Below are 20,687 nucleotides of genomic sequence, written 5' to 3' on the forward strand. Positions count from 1 at the left end.
AGAAGAAGTAAATATAATTAGTTTCTCAGGCCTGTAAATAACGAATCGACCGACGAAAACATACAACATAGAGAACATCCATTCGAATAATTCGATCCCATTTCGTTTAAATTCCCCTTTGAAACACCCTTCGTTTCAAATTTGTACGGGAAGTACGGGACCCCTCCCAGGATGAACACACTAAAGCATATCAGACTTGCAGGTTGAAATCCACGAAGTTCATTGTTCCTCTTCCGCGTCATTAGTTCGCTTCCGCGACTCGGTTCCGCCTCTAATTACATCCTTACCTGTACCGTGTTCTATTCAATCTCGTACGTTTCGTCATAGATGGTTGTACATGGATCGCGGATGCAACCTCCTTGAGCATTGTTCTTCGCTCGTTGCGAGCTCGCACGAGGATCGTTCGATAGTTGGCCAGTCGCGGTCGAACGAAGCAAATTCTGCGTTCGCCGCGCACTTCGTCGAGCATCGCGGCTCACAACGCAACCCAATAATTTGTCCGAGGAATTCTTCCGTGGAATCTGGCTTCCCCTTGCCTCTCTTCCGTCCTCTTTGGTCGCTGACCAAATTGCCTGGAATTCGAGGGGGAAAAACTCGTCGGCGCGGGCGAGAAAAAAAGGTTACAACCGCGATCCGAAAATCGTGCTCGTCCGTATACGTTGTAAATTGATCTTTATTACAAGAAATTACATGACTAATTTGTACATATAAAATATAAATATGATACAAGTACTATGATACAGTAGGCGCGTGTTTACGGTAGATTCTCGTGTATTTCTGTTAGGTATGTGTGCGCGTATGTGATATACTCTGGGTTGGCCGCTGCCTCGAGCGGGATCATGCGGAGGTCGGTTAAATCCTTAATCGTAAATTGCTATTACTTGTTAAATCGCTTACTAGTCGTATTTCACGGTAGACGGAGTGACGCGCTTCCCTAGCTCGAACGTAAAACGGGTAAGGTAGACGGAGAAAAGAAAAGGAAACGAGTAACGTAGGAGACGATTGGAATATCGAATCTCGAGATGGGTTATTTTATTCTGAAACGACATCTTTCTTGGTAAAAAAGAAAGAAGCGATTCCTGGAAGGTACAATCGGGAAGAGAAGATCGTCGTGCGTATTGAACGTCCTTGTACGCGTCTGGAATCGGTCGCAGGACAAGTTCGGATTGAACTGAACCAGAAAGGAAGAAGTCACGAACATCGCGCGGAGGACGACGATCGAAGATGATCGATCATGGGACGCGTGTATTCGGCAGTGGCGGGTTAAGAACAATTGGACGAATAGCGTACGGGTTCGTTTAACAACGGACAATGACACAGGAATTTCGGCTTACGATCGATCGATCCGGTAGCTTCGAGAACGATTCTCTGCAACTAGCGGAGATCGGCGATCCTGCGTTGCTCGGTAAGCAGGCTCGTTACTCATTGTGTGCAGCCTTGTCCCGCTTTAATGATTAGTCTTAATCGTCAGAATATACGTCTGACTCGTGATTACGGTCTACAGATACCATCAAATCTGGACAGATAAGACTAAACTAGACGCACTATCGCTTCGTTGTTGTTACTGATATTGAGTTGTAAGAAAAATGTCAAGAAGCGAAGCAACTTTTTCTGGAAATATTTACGAATCGATTTGACGATATTTATAGACCTACGTAGAATCTGGTATGCTTAAATCGTATATGTATAAAAGGGAATTAAGCTCTTAGATTGGCAGTGCGATATGGGCGGGCTAAGATTGCACATCGCGTAAGGAGCGAAGAACGCGGATATGATATTATACATAGCCATATACAAGCGATTGAGCGGCAGAGACCCGGGCGATTTTCATCGATATCAGCTGCGGACACGGCACAGTTTGCATCAGAAAGCTGGAATCTCTCTGTTTCTGCCGCGCATTACCGGCATTCCCGATTTATTTTCATCCCGTCTATTTTCATTCTCCGTGGCTCGTTCTCCCTTCCACGATCTACACGCCCACGTCTTGGCTCTACGCGTGATTCTCGCGTTTAAACTTCGCGTACTCCATCCTGTCCTCTCTCTCTCTCTCTCTCTCTCTCTCTCTCTCTTTCTCTCTTAAACGTTCGCTATGCATCTTTCATCTCACACGAAAAAACAGAGAGCGCTGGCGTACCGAGCAACTTTTACGATTACGAATATGTTTACCGTGGAAAAGTAACACTCTGTCGCGCAGCATCTTTTTCTCGGTTACTTTCGCGCTCGTTATTTCATCCCTCCCGTTGTGTTTCTCTCTCGTGCTCGTTCTCTCGTTCGTTCGCTCGCTCTCACATTCTCATCGGTTTTCATCTTCGCTTCTAAAGTGAATTACAGAGCCCTACGAAGTGCGGTAACTGTTGATAACGATTAAAGCTACGATAATATTCTTGAATTAACGTGCGTGCGTTAAATACAATGACTACGACGCGTTTCATCGCCGTTATTTTCCCTTGCCTTTTATTCCGTCAATCGTTTACCATACGAAAGGATTCTCTTACTTTCTCCTTTGGCGGCACTATCACCCGATGACTACCACCACTTTATGGTATTACATATATTCTTTATATCTTCACCTTGCACTGTTTGTCTTTTCTTTATTTCCTCAAATTCGACGTATCATTTTACCATACGAATTCGGTGCGATCCAAAAGAATCTATTCAATTTAAATTTCGATCCCGGATCGTCGATCGAAGATCAGCACCGTAGCGAGAGATCAATGGAATTGATCTGTCATTTTCTCTGTCGTCACCTTCTTATCTTCCGTTTCTTAACGTAGAGAGATTCGATGCTCGATCTTCGATCGATCAAGCACGCACGACACACTATAATGACTTTCCTCGATACTGGTTAACTGGTTTCAAGCGCACAAAATCACTCGCTGTAATTATCTCAGCGTTGTTCTCGAAGCTTAGCACTCTCAATTGTCAAGTGCAGCTTGTATCATCGAAAGATCATATTTCTCGACGGCTTGGAATTCATTTGGAATCCGAATCAGGAGCGACGACTCGGTGAATTTACCTAACAGTTGAATCCTCGACGGTCGATCGGTATAAAAAATGCAGCACCAACTCGTACGCTAAATTATTTTAAGTCAACAAGTATGCGTCTCGCGTTCTACGCGTTATCTCCGTTAACAATCGTTTCAACATCGCTAGAACATCTTAGAAATCATCGTAAAAATTCCCTTCTGTATGGAGCGTCGGCATCCAGGAGATAACCCGAGATTCAAACGCAACAAGTTTCTCGGCTCGTTAACGCGAACGACGCTTTATCCTCGCACAAAAATGGGATGAAAGCTTCCTTACGATCGATTATTACACGTGCGTAACAATGGCGACGACGATCACGATACGACTAAATTTGTCATTTAACAACTATTGGACGGAGTCGAGCGACATCCTGACAACGATTCTCTTTTCTTCTCTTTATTCCTATCTTCCCATCAGCGACCTCGCTCGTCTCGTTTCTAATCGTTCATATAGCGATCCGTTTAGCGATCTGTTTAGCGAACGTTTAGCGATCAGCACGCGGTCGAGCGCGCTGACCCAAGTCTAGGTTAGGTGATCCGAATCCCTGTAGGCGATTCCGCCTGCCGCGTGCATGGTTGCCGTGGGCAGGAGTCGAAGCAGGTGATCAAAAGAACGTGGCTCTTACAGGCTTGCACTCGCTTCTGCAGGATACACGTCTCCGCCTCGAGCGCTTCCAGGAACGACGGATCTCGCCAGTCCATACTCTCCTCTACGTGAACTACAATAGTAAACCAACTTTATCATAGTAGAACAGCTTCCTCTCTCCCTTTCCGACGCAGGAGATCTTTTTGAAAGTAGAAACAAACTTACGATCGTAGCTCCAGCGAGCATCGGGCACCATCAGGCGCCTCTTAGCGTCACGCAGCTCTAGCCTAAGAAGGCGCTGCCGTAGTCGCAGGTTGTGTATCCTGGACATCGTGCCACGTGGATCCGAGCGCAACCGTGCGCGCCTGTCCAGGATGTCCACGTCCTCGCTTGTGTACGCGAGTATCCCCGGCAGCGCGGATGGCGCCCGTGGCAGATGGGCCCGGCACTGGGCCCGTGACCGGAGCCCGCACTCTGCCACCCGCTGTTCCACCGCTGAAACACCCGCACAACGTCGAGGTTAGAACCCCCAGCGCGCCACCTGAGGAGAACCACCGTACGGAGGGACCATTTTAGAGGGTTTTTACATCGTTTCACGGAGCTTTAGCTGGCAAGCTAAGCTATCTACGTGACTTTATGCAATCGTTAGATGTTACAAACATGCACAGATTTCATCTTCCCGTTATCGATAAATTCTTTTCTTCTTTTTCGTCTTTTATTAGTTGCGTTTGCTTTACGCTTGACAGATCGTTACGATTTTACAAACTTGTGCAAGATTCCTCGAGTGATAGGGAATACGTAATTAATGGCATGCAGTTACTAATGAAATGTGAAGAAGGACATGCGGTATCGGTCAATCTCTCGAGAAGTTAACTACGAACTAACTACTCCAAGTAATTGCAACGTTTCTATCGATCTTCCTCTAGATGATACTTATTTTCCGTTGCAAGCGTTTCTCGTTCGAGATCACGGAGAAGTATCAGGAAATCGGTGATAAATATACCTTGGTGCTCTTGAAGAGCTCCGGTATGCCTGGACGAGTCGCTGGCGATGCTGCTGGTTTCGCTGTCTCTGACGATGCTGTCGTAGCCAGAACTTTCCGCACGATGCCTAGACAAAGTAGCTGGCGAGAGTTTCGCTGCCCGTGGCGTGGAATCGGCGCCAGAATCGTAGCCCTCCTTGTTCAGACCCATCGAAGAGCCCAGACTTGTAATTTTACGCTGCATTCGTCCCGAGGATGGCGCCGGTGATGGAATGGACAGCTGCAACGGTGCTGTTGCTGCAAGAAAGTTGGAGATACAATACTCTCAGTGGTATTATACCTAAATCAAACTTCAGCTACAGTAAAACAACGAAGATGATTGTAGAATCCTATCGATGCTGTATGGTTCCAAATAATCCAGAGCTAATCGACAGTTTCCAATTTTTAATCGAGTAAATCGAAACTCTCACCTTGAACCTTGAGATCCTCCTCGATATCGGACTTGCCAGTGACAGTCCTCTCAGGCCTCTCAGCCGCCGTGAACAGTTTCTTCGCCTCGACGTATTCCTCCTCCGGATCTGAACCTGAAGCTCCGTTCCCTGGTAGCCTCTCCACCTCTTCCTTGAGATTAGGATTCGAGGCGCCATCGGGATGCCTCAGGCTGGAGATGTTGCAGTCACCCAGTTTGCCACAGTATCTCCGGGGACTGGCTATGTGCGCCACACTGTTCGGATACCAGTAGGAAGCAGTGGCCGGTCTCGACATGCTCTGACGACAATTATCGCAGATCTTCTCCTGATCGGACTTGCCGGCGATGTACGCCGGTTCGCTGTAGATGCTGCCGTGATTGCTCGCGTTGTCGTTGAACATCACGTCCGAGAGGGACAAGGACTGACAGCGCGACGGCGGACGGAAGACGGGGGCGGCTGGAATTTGTCCTGCGTTAATGTGATAGTTGTTGTAGACCTACGCCGGTTGGCTGACAGGGTGATTTTGTTTTAGAGGACTCTTCTCGATGAGACTCGACCCTCTCGTTGCCGGTTTCGTTTCGTTCAGATTCTTGCTAGACGTAGCCGATCGAAGGCGACAGCCTTTTTTGCGGTTATGAGGTTCGGAAAAGGAAGAAAGTCGGAGTCTAGAAACGCAACGAAAGGGTCGATAACGCACACAGAAAACACACACAGTTGGTGAAAGATCGAGTAGCGTCCTCTTGTTCGGAACAAACTTTCGGAAACTTACATGGAGCTTCTCTGACGTTCGAAGAGTTCTCCCTTTGATAGGTGACCGAGTTGGAGACGTTAGCGAGCGCTAGCTTGCTTTGGTAGAGCTCGTGGAGTCGAGCCAATTGGTCGAACTTGTGCCTGGTCTCTTGCTCTAGGAAGTCCTCGTGGTCGAAGTATGGCCTGGGCAGGACACCGGCGCCAACTGGAGGCGGATACTGAGGCCTGTATCGTTCAGTGTCCGAAATCACCGACATCGAATCTGCAAATTAATACATATTCGTTTTTCCTGTCTATCTAGCGAGACGCTGCTCGGTCGTCGATAAAAACGAAAGAAATGGCAAGATAAGTAGCGATGAAAAGGAACAGCGCATTTAGTTGGAAGCAGTCTTTTCCGAGCACGGCTTCGAAGACGGAGAGTATTGACGAGTAATTATATCGAGCCGCTTCCAATCTCCCTTTCTGTCTTCTCGATCGTTACAATCCTCGAGCTGTCTTCTCCTTTTTTCCTCGCAATATGATTGTTTTCCATCGAGCGCGCTATTACCAAGCCAGAAAGATCTAAGAATCGACTCTCTCCAGAAACAATCTTCGAAGCATTTCGTTCGAGTACCCTCCGAACGAGAAAAAGAGTCGGAAGATAGAACGGCGGAGAGAACACGTTGCGACATTAACGTCGCGAGAAACCATCGTGGAAAGCTCTAAATATTTCCACGCGTAATACCCCGCGATACAAGCGGATGGTAATACCGAACAGTGATGGAATACTGCGTAGACGATAAAAAAACGCACATATTTACTTACCAGTGAACGTCGATACGACGGTGAGATTCTCTTGACTGAGAATTCTTAAAGGATGCTCCTCTTGATCGCTCTCGGGCAAAGGATTTTCTCCCATACACATCGCGATGTCCTCTTCCGTCACTTGAAGACACGAGTCCTGCATGGGGACGGGTTCCAAATCCTCGACCTCGACGATCTCTAAGATCTCGTCCTCGGAAGACAACGAATGCCTGGATGGCAGGACTATGTCCTTGTGCGACAGATTCAGGCTCTCCATCGAGACTTCTCTGCTGACTCCGTTGCTCAGTGGCTCTATGAGGGGCAACGGTGGAGGTACAACGATCTCCTCGTCATCGTCTTCGTCCTCCTGAAGATCCAGCTTCCCTTTGTCCACGCTGTCGTCCATGACAGGACTGGCTGTCAGATCCAGTCCGGAATCCGTGTTGGACTTGACGTTCAGAAGATTCAGCTTGGCGCCCAATTTCTCGGTGATATCCTCGATCTCGTTCGCCTTCAGGCTGTCGCTCTCGACCGTAGACAACGAAGTATCGTCGTCGTCCATAGCTCCGCACGTCTTGAACGTGGTCAGTTCCTTAAATTGCGACGACTGTCCGGACATCTTCGAAGACTCGATTCTGGCTGCTGCGTGTCTGTTCTTCTGGATCTGTGATGACTGATTCTCCACCCACTTTCTAATCATACTCTTCTTGTGGCTGTCCATGAATCCGTAGCCAGAGGAATGTTGCTGAGTATGTAGCTGCAACGTAGGCGGACCAGTCAATTGCATGGGTCCGTCGATCCAAGTTTCCCTCTTGTGGTGAGGATCTTTCAACATGTGTCTAGCCTCCGCGACCTTCGACTTGGAGATCCTGGGACCGTCTATCCATTGTTCGTCCGAACCACCGCTAGGCGCAGCAACTGGAATCTTGCTTCCAGGCGAATCGTTCACCTTCGACGAGGGAACCTTGGTCGACGAAATTTTCCTGGCCGGACTGGCCTTCGGAGTGGCGGTGTGCGCCGGAGAAGTCTGCTTCGAGGCTGTCTGCGTCAAGGTCTTTACCGCTTTCGTCGATTTATGAACCGGACTGCGTTCTTCCGGCATCTTGCAAGGTCTCTCTGCCGCTGATCCACGAAGCACTCTCCCCATAGCGCAACGATTGTCTCCGGAATTCAGACTGGGTATATAAACGGGGGGATGTTCGCCGTCTGTCGCGTCGTCCGTACTGGGACCGACATAGATCACCGTATCCGCCGACAGATCGCTGGAGCTCGGATCGCACTCGCTGTTCTGCCTGGCCGCTTCTTCGCCGGAACTTCCACCGCTGCCTGTCCCCTGCGTGCCCCCACCAACGAACTTGATCTTTCTCCGCCTCATTCGGTGAATGCGGGACGCCAGTTGCACGGTGGTTAGCGTCTCCGTGTAGTGTTGAGCGTTGGGAGACACGTGGGCGATCATCGCGGCGTGACACGTCAACGAGCCGAGACACTCCTTCAATAATTGGGTTAACTTGTGTTCCTTGTACGGCAAATGCTTCTGCCCGTTGAAGATCGCTAGCAGGATATTGCCTAATCCCGACAAGGGGATCCCGCCAGAGGACTTGCCGCGATCCGAATTACCCAAGTCCATTAAGTGCAGCCTACTTCTGCCTCCGGCAACTGAGAATTAAAAATATCGAGAAATATATTCGACGTGCGTGAAAAATCTGTTACGATATGGTTACGTTAGCTGGTCATTGCTCGGAACTTTATCTGGTCATTACCGACGAAAACGATTCTAGGAACTTGGAAATGCGCGTGAACTACTGACACGTTTATCTATTCTACGAACGTAAGATGAAGGCTCGTGTCACGAAATCAGTTTGCAGAAATTACGGGGATGTAATAACGACCGGTTAACGTAACGTTTGATTCTCGTATCAGCGTGCCCAAGAAATTTCATACGCCACATAATAATGGTACTCAAGTAAATCGCGTTATCGGGTCCAGGGATTCCCTGCGAGAAACGATAGAAACAATTTCACAGAGTCGGTGGAAAATCGTCGCTCTCCATGAACGGAAGCCGCTGCAGATCAAGAGAGGGTTTCTAGTTTACGAAGCTCGATGACAAACGTTGTTTACGAGCGGCGACTACGAAGGAGCAGAGGGAATCGGTGGAGGAAGGAAAACGGTGACTTACCTCCACCCTTGCCGGCGACGCTGTACTGATAAACGTGTAGAGTGTAGAGCATGTGCGCGTCTCCGTCCTCTCGTTGTCGACCCGCGACCGCTGCGTCCAAATAGAAGGCGGCACGTTCCGCAGTCGGTGCACGAAGCTCGCTGTGCTGCTGCAGCTGCAGGCTGCCGAACAGTGGGTCGTCCCTCAAGTACACAGCCGGCGACTGCTCGGAATCTGGGAACAAAGAGCCGTCGCAAATCACGTTACACGCGTTCCCCTTGTTACGCTCGTCGTCAGCCTACACGGTAAATAATAACACATGTCGACACGGTTTCTTTTGACACGGAAATACCGTAATAAATACGCCCTCTGTAAGTTGTTAGTGAAATGGTACACTTAACGGAATGGTATTATTCCGCGAGGATAAAAGTAACTTTTCCTGTTGTTACTCGAAGGAAGTATCGCGCGGAGAAACACGAGGAAATACAGAGAAAAACGTTGGTTGGGTTATGGAGGGGAAATAAGCGGCACGCCAATCGCGAGCAACGTTCAGTAGCCGACGCTGTTATTTGATGGAAAAATAAAATCGCAGATAGGAGGGGCATAGCGATGCAGGTGGACGCTAGACAGAAGCGTAAATCGGCCCCGCCTAGACCACGGAATATCCGCGGGTCGTCTCCAGCTGACTTACGACATCGATAAAACGTGGAAAGATGCGCGCCGTAGAGATATCCCGGCGCGTTATCGCCGATAACTATCAACGACTGGCTTGTGTTTGGCCATAGCCACGGGTCTTTGCGCGAATAATCAACGTAATGCGGAACGTAGCTGTAAATAGTGATCAGTGTAAAAGCACTGTTACAGCCTCGTCGTCGTCGTCCTGCTATCACGGATTTCTTCAAAAGTATATCTAGTCAGGAGCGTCATTCGATAGATGAAAAATCCCGATTTGATCCTACCAGTCGATAGGTCCCCCGTGAAATCGATACAAAGATCCGACGCAAAGATTGATCAGAAATTTATAACCTTCTAGAGGAGCAAAATTTTATCGCGTTTCTGCGTTCGAGAAAGGGTTTCTGAAGTTTTCGTAATAACACACGCGCCATCTGATCAGCTCGTAAACCAGCGTGTTTTATGTACAGCCTCGCCAGTGACATATTGCCAGCGCCTTGGAGAAAGCTTTCGATGCGAAACGACGCCGGGGGAATATTGAAAGACAACGATCGTGATTATGTACCTATCGATTCTTCGAGACTTGCACCGTAAAAAATCTGATATTTCCTTTTGTTACGGAACCTCGAGGTGCACTGGACAAATATGAAAAAACAAGGATACTCGTAAACTGTTGTTTCGAACTGTTTTGTAGAACTGTTTAGATAAGATGCTTAATCTGCCTGTTGAATGTTCAATTAACGGTTTATTATCTCGTCAACGTATTCTTAGTATCGTAAAAGAGCGCGTAATGGTTGCCTCGTTTCCATTATATCGTTCGGCATGATATCCGTTATTTATCTCCTTTTTACGACATTTTCTAACTACCCTGGAGACCGCAGACAGACGAGATTACTATAAACTCGATCCTTGTGAAGGCAATACGAGTCAAAAACAGGAAGCTCTAGATCGTAATATGGAAAAATATCTTACGACATAAATATTTTCAAACTTGGAGATCTTTATTTCCAAATGATCAAACGGTTCGTCTTCGTTAAAAGAGAGAATATAAGGCAAGATTAACGAAAAACAAAGCGACGTTACCAAGAAGAGCATGCCCGCTCGGACGTATTAATGCAGCAGAGGCGTGGCAATATCCATAAAAAGGACAGGAAAAAGTAATATTGTCGGCATCTGTGCCGCGTGACGGTGGTTCGCAACGATGGAAGGAGACGAGGAGACGTTGCTTGGAAATCCGTGGAAATAAAACGCCGATCTTCCGCGAGAAGAACTCGCCGGAATATGGATACACCCTGCGATCCGCTTACCACTGTCTTCTCTTCGCATAGGGTTCGAGGGTGGCGGATAAATCGTTTTCCGACGCGTTTCGAATACTAGCAGAGTTGGACCAATCGACTCCCCCGAGGGTGAACCAAACGATGGGCAGTGAAAAAATCTGTTTCCGGCTTTCTGAATGACCAAGAACGACGAGACTGTTTTGCCAAACGCGTCGCGTAGGTATATTCTCCTTGAAACGGTTGCTGGTTCTTACCAGGGAAACTGGCCTGCAAGTTTAACACAGGGCGACGGCTATTAAGGGGCCTAAAAATAGAGTAAACGACGAAACGGTTCGAAGTATAATAGTCGTTCGACGAGGGAAAAACAGAAAAGAACGCTGCCTTAAACGCTACCTTCTCTCTTGGCTGCGCGAAAAATCAGACGGAAGCCTCAATCTTCCTGGCATCGTTGTTTTTTCTTCTTTCGCAGCGAGCCCGATAATCATCGGTCGCTGTATCAGTCGCGGATCGGAACCGGCGGAAACGGTAACTCGTTTTCCAGGGGATCGATAATAATTCGTCGGACATGGCGCAGCTTTTCCCTGTAATTCGCTCGACCATTGGTATCTCCATTCGCTCGTAACGCCGAACTTTCGCTTCTTCTCCTGTGTCTACGTTATACGCTTCGCTTTTCGTGTCGTAAGAAATACGAGAGGAACGGCGAGGGAAGAAGCAAGAAAATTAACGAACGCCCGGATCCTGGTATTAAAGTAGAAACAGTCGTCGCACGGAATTGTGGAAGATGTGCTCTGCGCGGTCATATGTTTGGCGAAATAAGTGTACGGCGCAAAGACCACTGGCTCGCGCCGTTCTCTTCATTTCTCTTCTCCTTTTCCTCGTTCTCTTCGTTCTCCTCGTGGGCGATGTCTCGTGGGGACGCGCAGTAGCGAGAGGCGAAGGGCCACGGTTCTGTTTCAGGTAGTGCCCTGAGAAGTAGAAAAGGTCGTAGGTCGTGGAGACTACGGATAGAGCCGGAGGGCACCACGGGAAAAGCTGGTAATAAGCGGCTGCGAATATTCGTCCGTCGTGAAAGTCAGTCCCGTCTTGACTATAACTCGAGGATCCGTAGGGAGACGCGCGTAGCCACGTTCCGCGTATTTTTCCCCAGCTGAGAGAAAGAAAGAGGAAGAAGGGGAGACCGACGGAGAAAGTTTTCTATAAATCATTTCTCGCCGTAATAAGCACGGGAATGCTCATTTAGTCGTTAACTTTATTTATACACCGGGAATAAATTGCGCGAGTACTTTTAATTCGAGCTGCCTTTAATTTAATACTCACGGACTTATTGCTTGCTCTCCCTTCTCAATGGCTTTATGCGATTCTTATGACCGCGCGCGTCTCCGATCGGAACAACCGGTCGGTAGGAGGAAGAAGCTGAGGGTACACTTTTATTATCGCGGAGAATCGAATCTCTTAATGAAACACGCGTGGGAAGCTGGCTCGTGCGCGCTCCGTTGCTTTCGAGAATTTTCCCTACGCTTGGCAAACACTGGCATATCAGGTGAAATCTTGCAAAAAGAGGAACAGGATAATAGAGACGCCGCCTCGCCGGCTTCCCTCGTTCGCCTGTTAATCCATGGAACGGCCATTAAAATTAACTTCACGTGTTATTCTTTCATATGGTTCGCTCTACGCTTCTGTTACTGTTACGTTTGTTTTGTTCAAACTCTAGGATATTCTCTTCCTACCGTTTCCTGCATCGATCTATTCCAATTTCTACGTCAGATTTTTTTAATTGCATTTACCCTTTACTTCCCTACCACCAGATCAATATCTCGCAGCGCCCCGATTTTCCGTTAAAGTAACCGCGTTGTTAACTTTAAAAATCATCAGCGCTACTAAAACTAACGAAGACTAAATTTTTATCTAACTCTCACATAGCGGAAACGAATGATACTTCCGCTTCGGGTTCATGACAGAAATTGAAAGGGAAAGAGCTCGTTCGGAGACGAGATCGACGTCAAAGTCATTCGATCGCAGAACATTCGCGATGTTCGACTTTTACGATGGTATAAGAAAAATTATTACCGGCGTAAACCAACAATTTACTTTCCGGCCGAAAGCTGGCAAGACCTCGCGTCATTAAACTTTCAAGTGACGAAGTGAGGAAAGCTGTCGTTAACGAAACGATCTCCAATTTCTGCTCGACGCGGAACAGAGGGCCGGGGCATGGGCCATTGCTCGCTACCATTTGCTCGAAAGCCAGCCGGTACGTAAGACGACGATGGTTTTCTTTAATTGCCAACCGCACGGTAGATCCCGCTTCGTATCCCCCTCGTAAAAGTTACCGTCTCCGGTAAACGATTCATCCTGGGGACTCGAAAGGAGCGGAAGGGGATTTTATGACAAATATAACGTTGACAATTGATGATTCAACGAATGTGTTTCGACGTGAAAAATTTGAGGATGAAACGCGATCGTGCTGGAAATCAACTTGACAGATCTAATTCGCCCATCGAGCAGGCTAATATCCTCCGAATAATTTGAACAAACCGGCGCGATTCGATGAATAAAATAGCTGGTAACAGGACGATGATACACGTTTTGAAAGCAAGAACGAATAGGAAGTGTTTTCGACCGCAAATGCACCATTGGTTACATGCCCGACTCCCCTATCGATCCCATGTACTTTCTGGTGTATATCGAAATGCAAACACGCGGCTTCGAGGTTATTCGATCGATCGTTTCGGCCAGCCAACAAACAAATGGATATTGACAAATAATTCGCGCGATCGAAGCGCCGCCTCTGTTCTCAATGGGAGCAAAATATCTTTGCATTGCCGGTGCATTTGCAAATGAAACAAACGCTTTTCTTCCTATTTGCAACCGGCACAAGAGGCGATACGTAACGTTGATCATAATCGAATGAAAATTCCCTCGCAATTCCTGAACGAGCCAAGGGAAATAAAAATTCCCGTGGTACTCCTTTCAATTCTCCATCGATCCCCGTCTCCGTTCCGCAGCATTCCACGGAACAAAACTAAAGGAAGAACACTCCCATCTGCGTTTTATGCGCGTTACGTTAAAAGCCGCGTGCTCCAGTGACGGCATAGCTACGACGACGTTTCCTCCATTATTCTCTCCTCCCTCGTCCTTATCTTCCTTCTTATCCGCTTTACGCGCCAACCCGACGGAGGAGTATAAAACAATAACCGTGGCGCGAGTCACGATGAAAATTATTGCGAGCCCCGAGCTCCGCCGTTCGTCTCGCCTCTCTCGCGGCGAGAGAATCTCATACGAAAAATATCCTAGAAAATATTTTCCTTTCTCGCCACCATTGAAATGCACGCGGCCGCTTCGAAAACCTGCACAGTATATACACAGCAGATTCACGGCGTGTCTCATCCTCTTCGTTCTACTCTCAAAAAGCGGTGCGAGCGTTCCTGCGAACTCGTTTATCGCGTACATTCGCCATGGCAAGACAAATAGAAACCCAACGAAAATGGTGCGGAAGTAAAGATTAACCGAAGCGAAGTAGGGGCGAAAGAAACAAAAGTAAATTACCGCAAAGACGAAAGGTATTTCGTTTCTGGTCCTCGGGTGTTCGAGACCCGGGAAACGCCGAAAACTTTAAATAATTACCGGGGCCGGGATTATCGAGTTCACCGGTAGAAAAGTCGAAGTTCGAGGGTGTGTCGGCCGAGGGAAACGACGCTCTCTCGGTGCGCCAAGTCACGAGGCAACGACAAAGGACGGAGAAACGCCCTGAGAAAGTCGAAACGAGGAGAGGATGAAACAAGCGACAGTCGAACGTCTCTGCAGGCCTCGAGATACGAGTTAATTATTTAATAACCTGGAAAATTAATTGCACCGCGTCTTAATCAGTTAGCGTTTCAGTCAACCGGAAACAGAGTCTTTCGTTAAAACTTGGATCCGCACACGCGCCGCATTTCTAAACTGGAATTAACGCGAGGCAAATCGTACTCGAAGAAAGTAACGTGTGTACTAAGCTTTTTGAACAAACAAGCAGGTAAACAGCGAGAAAAGTTCTGTCCCTTGAAATTTGCCATACAAGTACATCGTCGCGTTCGTTTTAAAACAGAGGGCTTAGAGCTTCGTTTGCTCCACGGAGTACATAAATTAAAGGCGTAAATAGGCAAAAAAAAAAAAAAAGAAGAAAAAAGGAATTGGTACCAGTTTATGGACGGGCTCCTGTGCGTGGCAACGTTCGAGGAACAGTTTACCGTTCGACGCCGCAGTTTAATATGCCACGTTCCAACGTGGCACGCGACTTCTGCGTTAATGTCAGCTGCGAAATTTACTACGATTGTAACCCTTTGGGATTATGACCCTTTTGCATTTATCCTCTTTCACGGCACGATCACGATAACTTCGGTTACATTGTACGCCGTGAATTGTTTCTTAATGCACCGCGTGTCCGCGTAGCCTTTTTAATTTTTAAATTCAATCTTAATGCATCATACCACCCACGTGGATCGCTTCGACGATAATTTCGACACACGTTTAAGTGCGCGATAAAGCTCGGTCGTTTCCGAAAAAAAACCACCATTAAACATCGTGTGCGCCGTTGATACATTCCCTCGATAGTTAACAGAGTTCTAAGAACAGCGGAGCGTATGATTCGCGAGGCAATTACCTCGAACAAGCATGAAAAGTTGATGCGAAAATATGGTTTTCCTTCTATATCGGCTATTCAACGATATCGTAAGAGAATCGAGAAGGTTAGAAGTGGACGAAGGTTAATTTTCAGAGATGGTTCGAAGAAAGCTTGTTTCTCGTGCTCCCCGACTTCCAGAGAGTTCCCATAAGTGCACCACAGCAGAGAAGAATCCACCCTTCGGTTTCTTATTAGTCCTCCTAGGAGTTGTTCCTTGCAATTCTTTCGCAGGCGGCGAGCAAAGAGCGAGAACAAGGAAGAAGAGTACGGAGGGAGAGAATAAGACAAAGAGAAAACGAGGAAGACGAAAGGAGGGAAGACCAGAAATAATCTTACCCCTCGATTTTACGGGCCACCGAGTGGACGAGGTGGTCCGCGAAGACGAAACCAAATGACGACCGGAACGATTCTCGTCCTGTTTCCTGCATACTATCCGTCGAATCTTCTACGGATGCGACGAGAACCAAAAGAAGCAAGAATTGAAAGCAACGATTTCATTCTTACGGGCGTTCGATCGGTGCATCTTCTGGCATTATGACTGACCATTCTTTTCGATCGAAGGACGCTGAGAAGCCAGTGGTCTGAAATGGAAGCTCGATGGAACGCGAGCTGTAGTATCAAGTGAGCGGAATATGCGGTTTTCGGATGTAATTTGCCTCTCCATTTTATGCCGAGTCCGCGCATTTCAAACCGTAACGGGCTCTTACGATCCCGCCTACTCCTTTTTTATCGATATAATTTACCCCGACGATGCTTCCAGGATGACAAATTCACTTTGAGTCTTGCTGTTTTGTCCATTATCGATCGATATTTTCAGAAAATTGTAATTTTTCTCTGCTCCATCTTCGCCGATCGTTAGTAGAATATTTGAACCCTAACTTAGACTATTCCTTATAACATTGTTTTCACAATTGCGCATGTGTCGCTCTTCGAAACACCAATACGATTTATCAGGTATAACCATAATTAGAATTCGCGTGATCGATTTCCACGCATCCGTGATTAGATAGAGGAAACAAGGTTCTGAAGATTAGACCAAGTCTCCGCAATCAGCTTATCGACGGACGACAATTCTCTTCGCTGCACTCGGCACTAATTAATCCAAAACGATTGTACTCCCCTGCATTGTTCCAAGCATCGAATTAATTGCGGCGAACGTGCAACCCTATCACGGAAGACCTGTGGAAACTTTCAACCCCTCTGCGTTTAGGTTTATCCGTATATATACGAACATAGACATAAGTATTGATCTAAGACGTTTCTTTTATAGAGACTAGAGGAGACGAACTCCTAAAACGAGAGGACCAAGCTCGAGCCAAGTGTTTCTTACGATTCAAGTTTCTTCGACATGCCGCGAGCACAATGCTATCGCGATCGGAGTGCGTTAAAACGAGAAAAGTTCGACGCCGTTGCGGAGATTACGTTACAAATGTTGCGCGTAATTTGTAACCGAAACTCTATCCGGCGTCCTGTGGTCACAAGGTTCGTTTTCCCCGACTCGATTCAAACTTGGGTGATTCGGATGATGAATGGACGTGTCTGTGTCTGGATGGATGGACAGAGATAAGTCTTCAGTTTCTGATGTTTCTTACGAACTTGCTGGAAAGTAATAGGTAAACGTGGAAAGAGTATTTGCGTTTCCATCTTGTTTCTCCATTTTCTCGTTATATTCTCTCAACCTACACTTTGTGTAGCGGTTACATGGCTGGTATGTCGGTGATCCGGCTCGTATTTACTTACCGTTGGCGTGAGCCGCGAGAAGATCCCTCAGCTGCTGTTGGCCAGTGGTTAATTCTACGCAACTGACCCTTACACTGAATCTGGCGCCTGTCCTTTGTCGCTGCTCGGAAATTCCGCGGAAAAGCCAAGCTATCGCGCACGGGATCGCTCCTAATGTGTGCCCTGCCTCCGGTGTGCCCAACATCGTATGAGATTTGCCTGAAAGAGTAAAACAAAGTTTTAATTATACAAATATCGAATTTTTATGGATGAGTGCAAAGTGCTCTCCTTCTGAGCAATTATACCGTCGACAGCCGATGGCTACGTGACTTCCAGCCATTAGCCATCGTTGGACATCTCTGCTCATCCTCGCTTTCACTGGCTATACGCGGTTCGAATATCCAACATAAATTGTGCTACGGTTGAACAGCGTCGGACTAATTGACACCGGCGGTTCCTAAAAATACGTCGCCGTTGACACAAAATGCGTAGAGACACGCGTTATCATTCATAAATTAAAACAGTTCTGTGGCGCACTTGTATGCGATGTCGAGGCGTGGCATGCGTCAGCCCGATTAATCGTGACCATGGAACAAACAATGGGTCTCCCGATTGATTTCCCTCGCTTTTCGTGCAACCACGTGCCACTACGAGATCGATTCGCACGGTTGCCTTTCGAAAATCCGCCGTCCATGTACATGGCAAATCTACAGATCGACGTAGCGCGCAACAATCGCGACGCTTGGTTTGTGGTCCCGGTCGGCGACAATTAATTTGTTTACTATTTACCGGGGCGCCATGGGAAATGCGAGCGCGATCAACGCTCGATCATAGTTACAATGCGTAACTCGTCAGCGACGAATTTATACCGAGGATAGATTGGAACCGATTAATTCGGTTACCATTACAAGTCCGTGGCTTTCATCGGTGACAGGTGAAACGAATGGCGGCTATTTCGTGAGTTCAGACGTCCGTGGTTATTTATGGAAGGACCGTTAAAAACAATAGCTCGAATTCTTCCATCGAACGAACTTCGGATCATCGAGTCAGTGTCTGACCACGACAGTGTAATTCTACTTATCTTCGCCACTGGCTGATATCCGATTCTAGTCATCTTCTTTAAGCCTCTATTTTTCCCCAATGTCTATAGAATCTCCCGGTCTACGGCACACTCAGCCAGAATGGCATTCTTCGTTCTCCACGCGAAAGGTGGAACTTTGGAATTCAGCGCGAAAAGGCGGCAAGTTCGCGAGCCAAGAGATATTGCCGATAGGTAAACGAAAAAGTCTTATTAAAATCATAAAACAATACGGGTGCGGCGCAAGAGTTTAACCGAAAAAAAGAGGGAAGAAAAGGTATGGTAGGAAAGTGAAGGACCGAACGAAAGGAGAAACGACGGGAATTGAAAGCGGAAGGCGTAAGAATTCGAGGGTTGGGTTTTCACGTTGGCTGCTGGCAACGGCGAAATAATGGAAAAGCACCGGCAGCCGTCGCTGAATCTTAAACGTTATTTAATTGTTTTAACGTAAGACGGTGAATTATGTTGTTATTTAATTAGAAACCGGGAAGAAGAGGGAGTTCAACGGCCATTCGTTTACGAGTCGACTTTCCGGTCAGATTGAAAAACGTTACGCGGTTTAATCGTAATTAATCTCTCTAAAGGGAGAATCCCGCGGCCTATTTTGCATCGCGTGTTCTAGAAATTTTGGCGATCTTTCGAATCAACGAGATCGAACAATTTCGGAAGGAACTGCGATCGACGATGCATCGGTTCCGCGAACAGCTGCGCGTATCGTTGCTTCTCAGCATCGAGTCAACGACTGAAACGCGGACAAGCGGAAAAATTCCGCGAGAACTCCCACTAACGGCAAAGAGGGATGGAAAGGGGGCGAGAAATGTTCCGAGGGAACCACGACAGGGAAAATCTTTAGCGCGACACTCGCGTACGACTGCTTTAAAGCCGATGCATCTACCGATTGAAATTCCCTTCGAGTTCATCCCACCCTCCCCTCCATCAGCGGGGAAAAGAATATCACGTGGCGCACAATCGCTTACGTGAACGGTAAATAGGAATCGAAACCCTAGTTCTGTCTGAACATTTCCGCGATGTTCGTTCGCCTATGCGTTCCAGATCGAACGTCAAACGGAATCTCGGAGAACGCGTACGGAAACGAACGTATTCGCGAATTCTTCTGAAAGGAAATGATCTGTACGGCGAAAACGATGCTTCTGTTGGTCGGCTGAACCATAGTATCGATTTCGTTTCTCGCGAATTTCCACCGCAAAGCGGAAGCATTGCGAGAAACAACTCGCGGAATTCGTATCGTGGTGATGGTGCTGAATCGGGCCGCGCTCGCAGTAAAAACGAAGCGCGAACCATCGTTTCCCGGTATAATTATCGCGAGTATTTGCATGTCAAAGCGGCGGGCGACAGGCTCGCGCGTTCTTCGCTAGCTCTCTTCTCGTTTTGTTGGTTAATCTGCTTTCTCAGTGGTTTCTCGCGGTAAAAGGGTTCGACAGCGTGTACCTTAAGGGTTGTGGCTGATGCGGAGTAATTAGCACCGCGTTACAAAGTACAAAAGGCCGCATTGTCTGGCTGTCATGCAGGGAGCGCGCGTTGCCTCTTCGTCCTCTCTCCTCCTCGGTCCGCCCCTTACAATTTTCTGTACGACAAATCCTGTTGCTTTCAAAGGGACCTTCCAGCCGTAGTCGTTTCGTAGTCGTTTCGTAGTCGTTCCACTTGCTTTTTTCTTGCTTCCCGTGGGTGTCTCGCGATTTCTTCTTGAATCGTGGCCCCCGTCGTCTTTTCGCGACTCGAAGTAGATGGCTCGTTGAATCACGCGAAGAGAGAACCAGGAAAGGCGCATAACTTTAAGATTCGTTCGATTGCTTACGATGCATAAGCTCCTTTTCCTTGCGCTCCCTTTTCCCTCCTCCTCTCGTCTCGTCTCGTCTCGTCTCGTCTCGTCTCGTCTCGTCTCGTCTCGCCTCGTCTCACCTCGCGGACTTCGTCTCCTCTCTCCTTTTGTTCCGCGTTTCGCTGGTGCTTCTCTCTGTGTCAAAGCAACAGGAAGCGGGGAGGTAAAGAGTTAGGGGAGTCCGGCTACAAAGAAAGGGAAAGAACAGAGGGGAAGAGGAATGACACATAGACGAAAAGAGAAAGGGAGAAAAGTGCGTTGTCGTAGCTATGATCAAAAGCAGTTTGCTCGCGGACTTGCCTCAAGTATCTTTGGCGGAGGTGCGAAGGGATGAAAGTTCCTTCCACGTCTTTCTCCTCTCGCGTTTCTTTATCTTCGCCCATCTCGTAGACCCTTTTATCTTTCTCGCTAGTCTATCGTATCTTCTTTCGTCGTACGACGCATTTTCCTCTTCGCTGAATTATTCCTTGCAAGAAAATTTCGATCGATCGTGACATCTCATCTTCGATCGTTTAAAAAATTCATTTAGGAAATTAAAACGACATCTTTCGACGAGTATCGTTCAAAGAAACGGCTAACGTCGAATATTCCGAATTCGAGTATTTACCACTGATAACTGTGCAGTATACCGGTGGCTACACAAGCGGCGGAACTCGGTAGAGAGGTTTAATCGGCCTCTTTGCATGGCTTGC

At 47.6% G+C, this 20,687-nt stretch overlaps 1 protein-coding gene across 1 annotated transcript in view; it reads right to left on the reverse strand.

The window, feature by feature from the left end:
• Positions 1–653: 653 nt before the first annotated feature.
• The window catches only part of LOC100745168, a 270,561-nt gene continuing 250,527 nt past the window's right edge, over positions 654–20,687 (reverse strand). The window contains exons 11-18 of the mRNA XM_024366882.2: positions 17,099–17,296; positions 8,774–8,986; positions 6,619–8,253; positions 5,834–6,076; positions 5,065–5,520; positions 4,616–4,891; positions 3,838–4,107; positions 654–3,745 (exon numbers count right to left, since the gene is read on the reverse strand). Of these exons, the coding sequence (XP_024222650.1) occupies positions 3,555–3,745; positions 3,838–4,107; positions 4,616–4,891; positions 5,065–5,520; positions 5,834–6,076; positions 6,619–8,253; positions 8,774–8,986; positions 17,099–17,296 (3,482 nt within the window). The 3' untranslated portion in view covers positions 654–3,554. The remainder of the gene's footprint in view (positions 3,746–3,837; positions 4,108–4,615; positions 4,892–5,064; positions 5,521–5,833; positions 6,077–6,618; positions 8,254–8,773; positions 8,987–17,098; positions 17,297–20,687) is intronic.

This window comes from Bombus impatiens, unplaced genomic scaffold (assembly GCF_000188095.3).
Source record: "Bombus impatiens unplaced genomic scaffold, BIMP_2.2 scf_0248, whole genome shotgun sequence".
Classification (NCBI taxonomy): domain Eukaryota; kingdom Metazoa; phylum Arthropoda; class Insecta; order Hymenoptera; family Apidae; genus Bombus; species Bombus impatiens.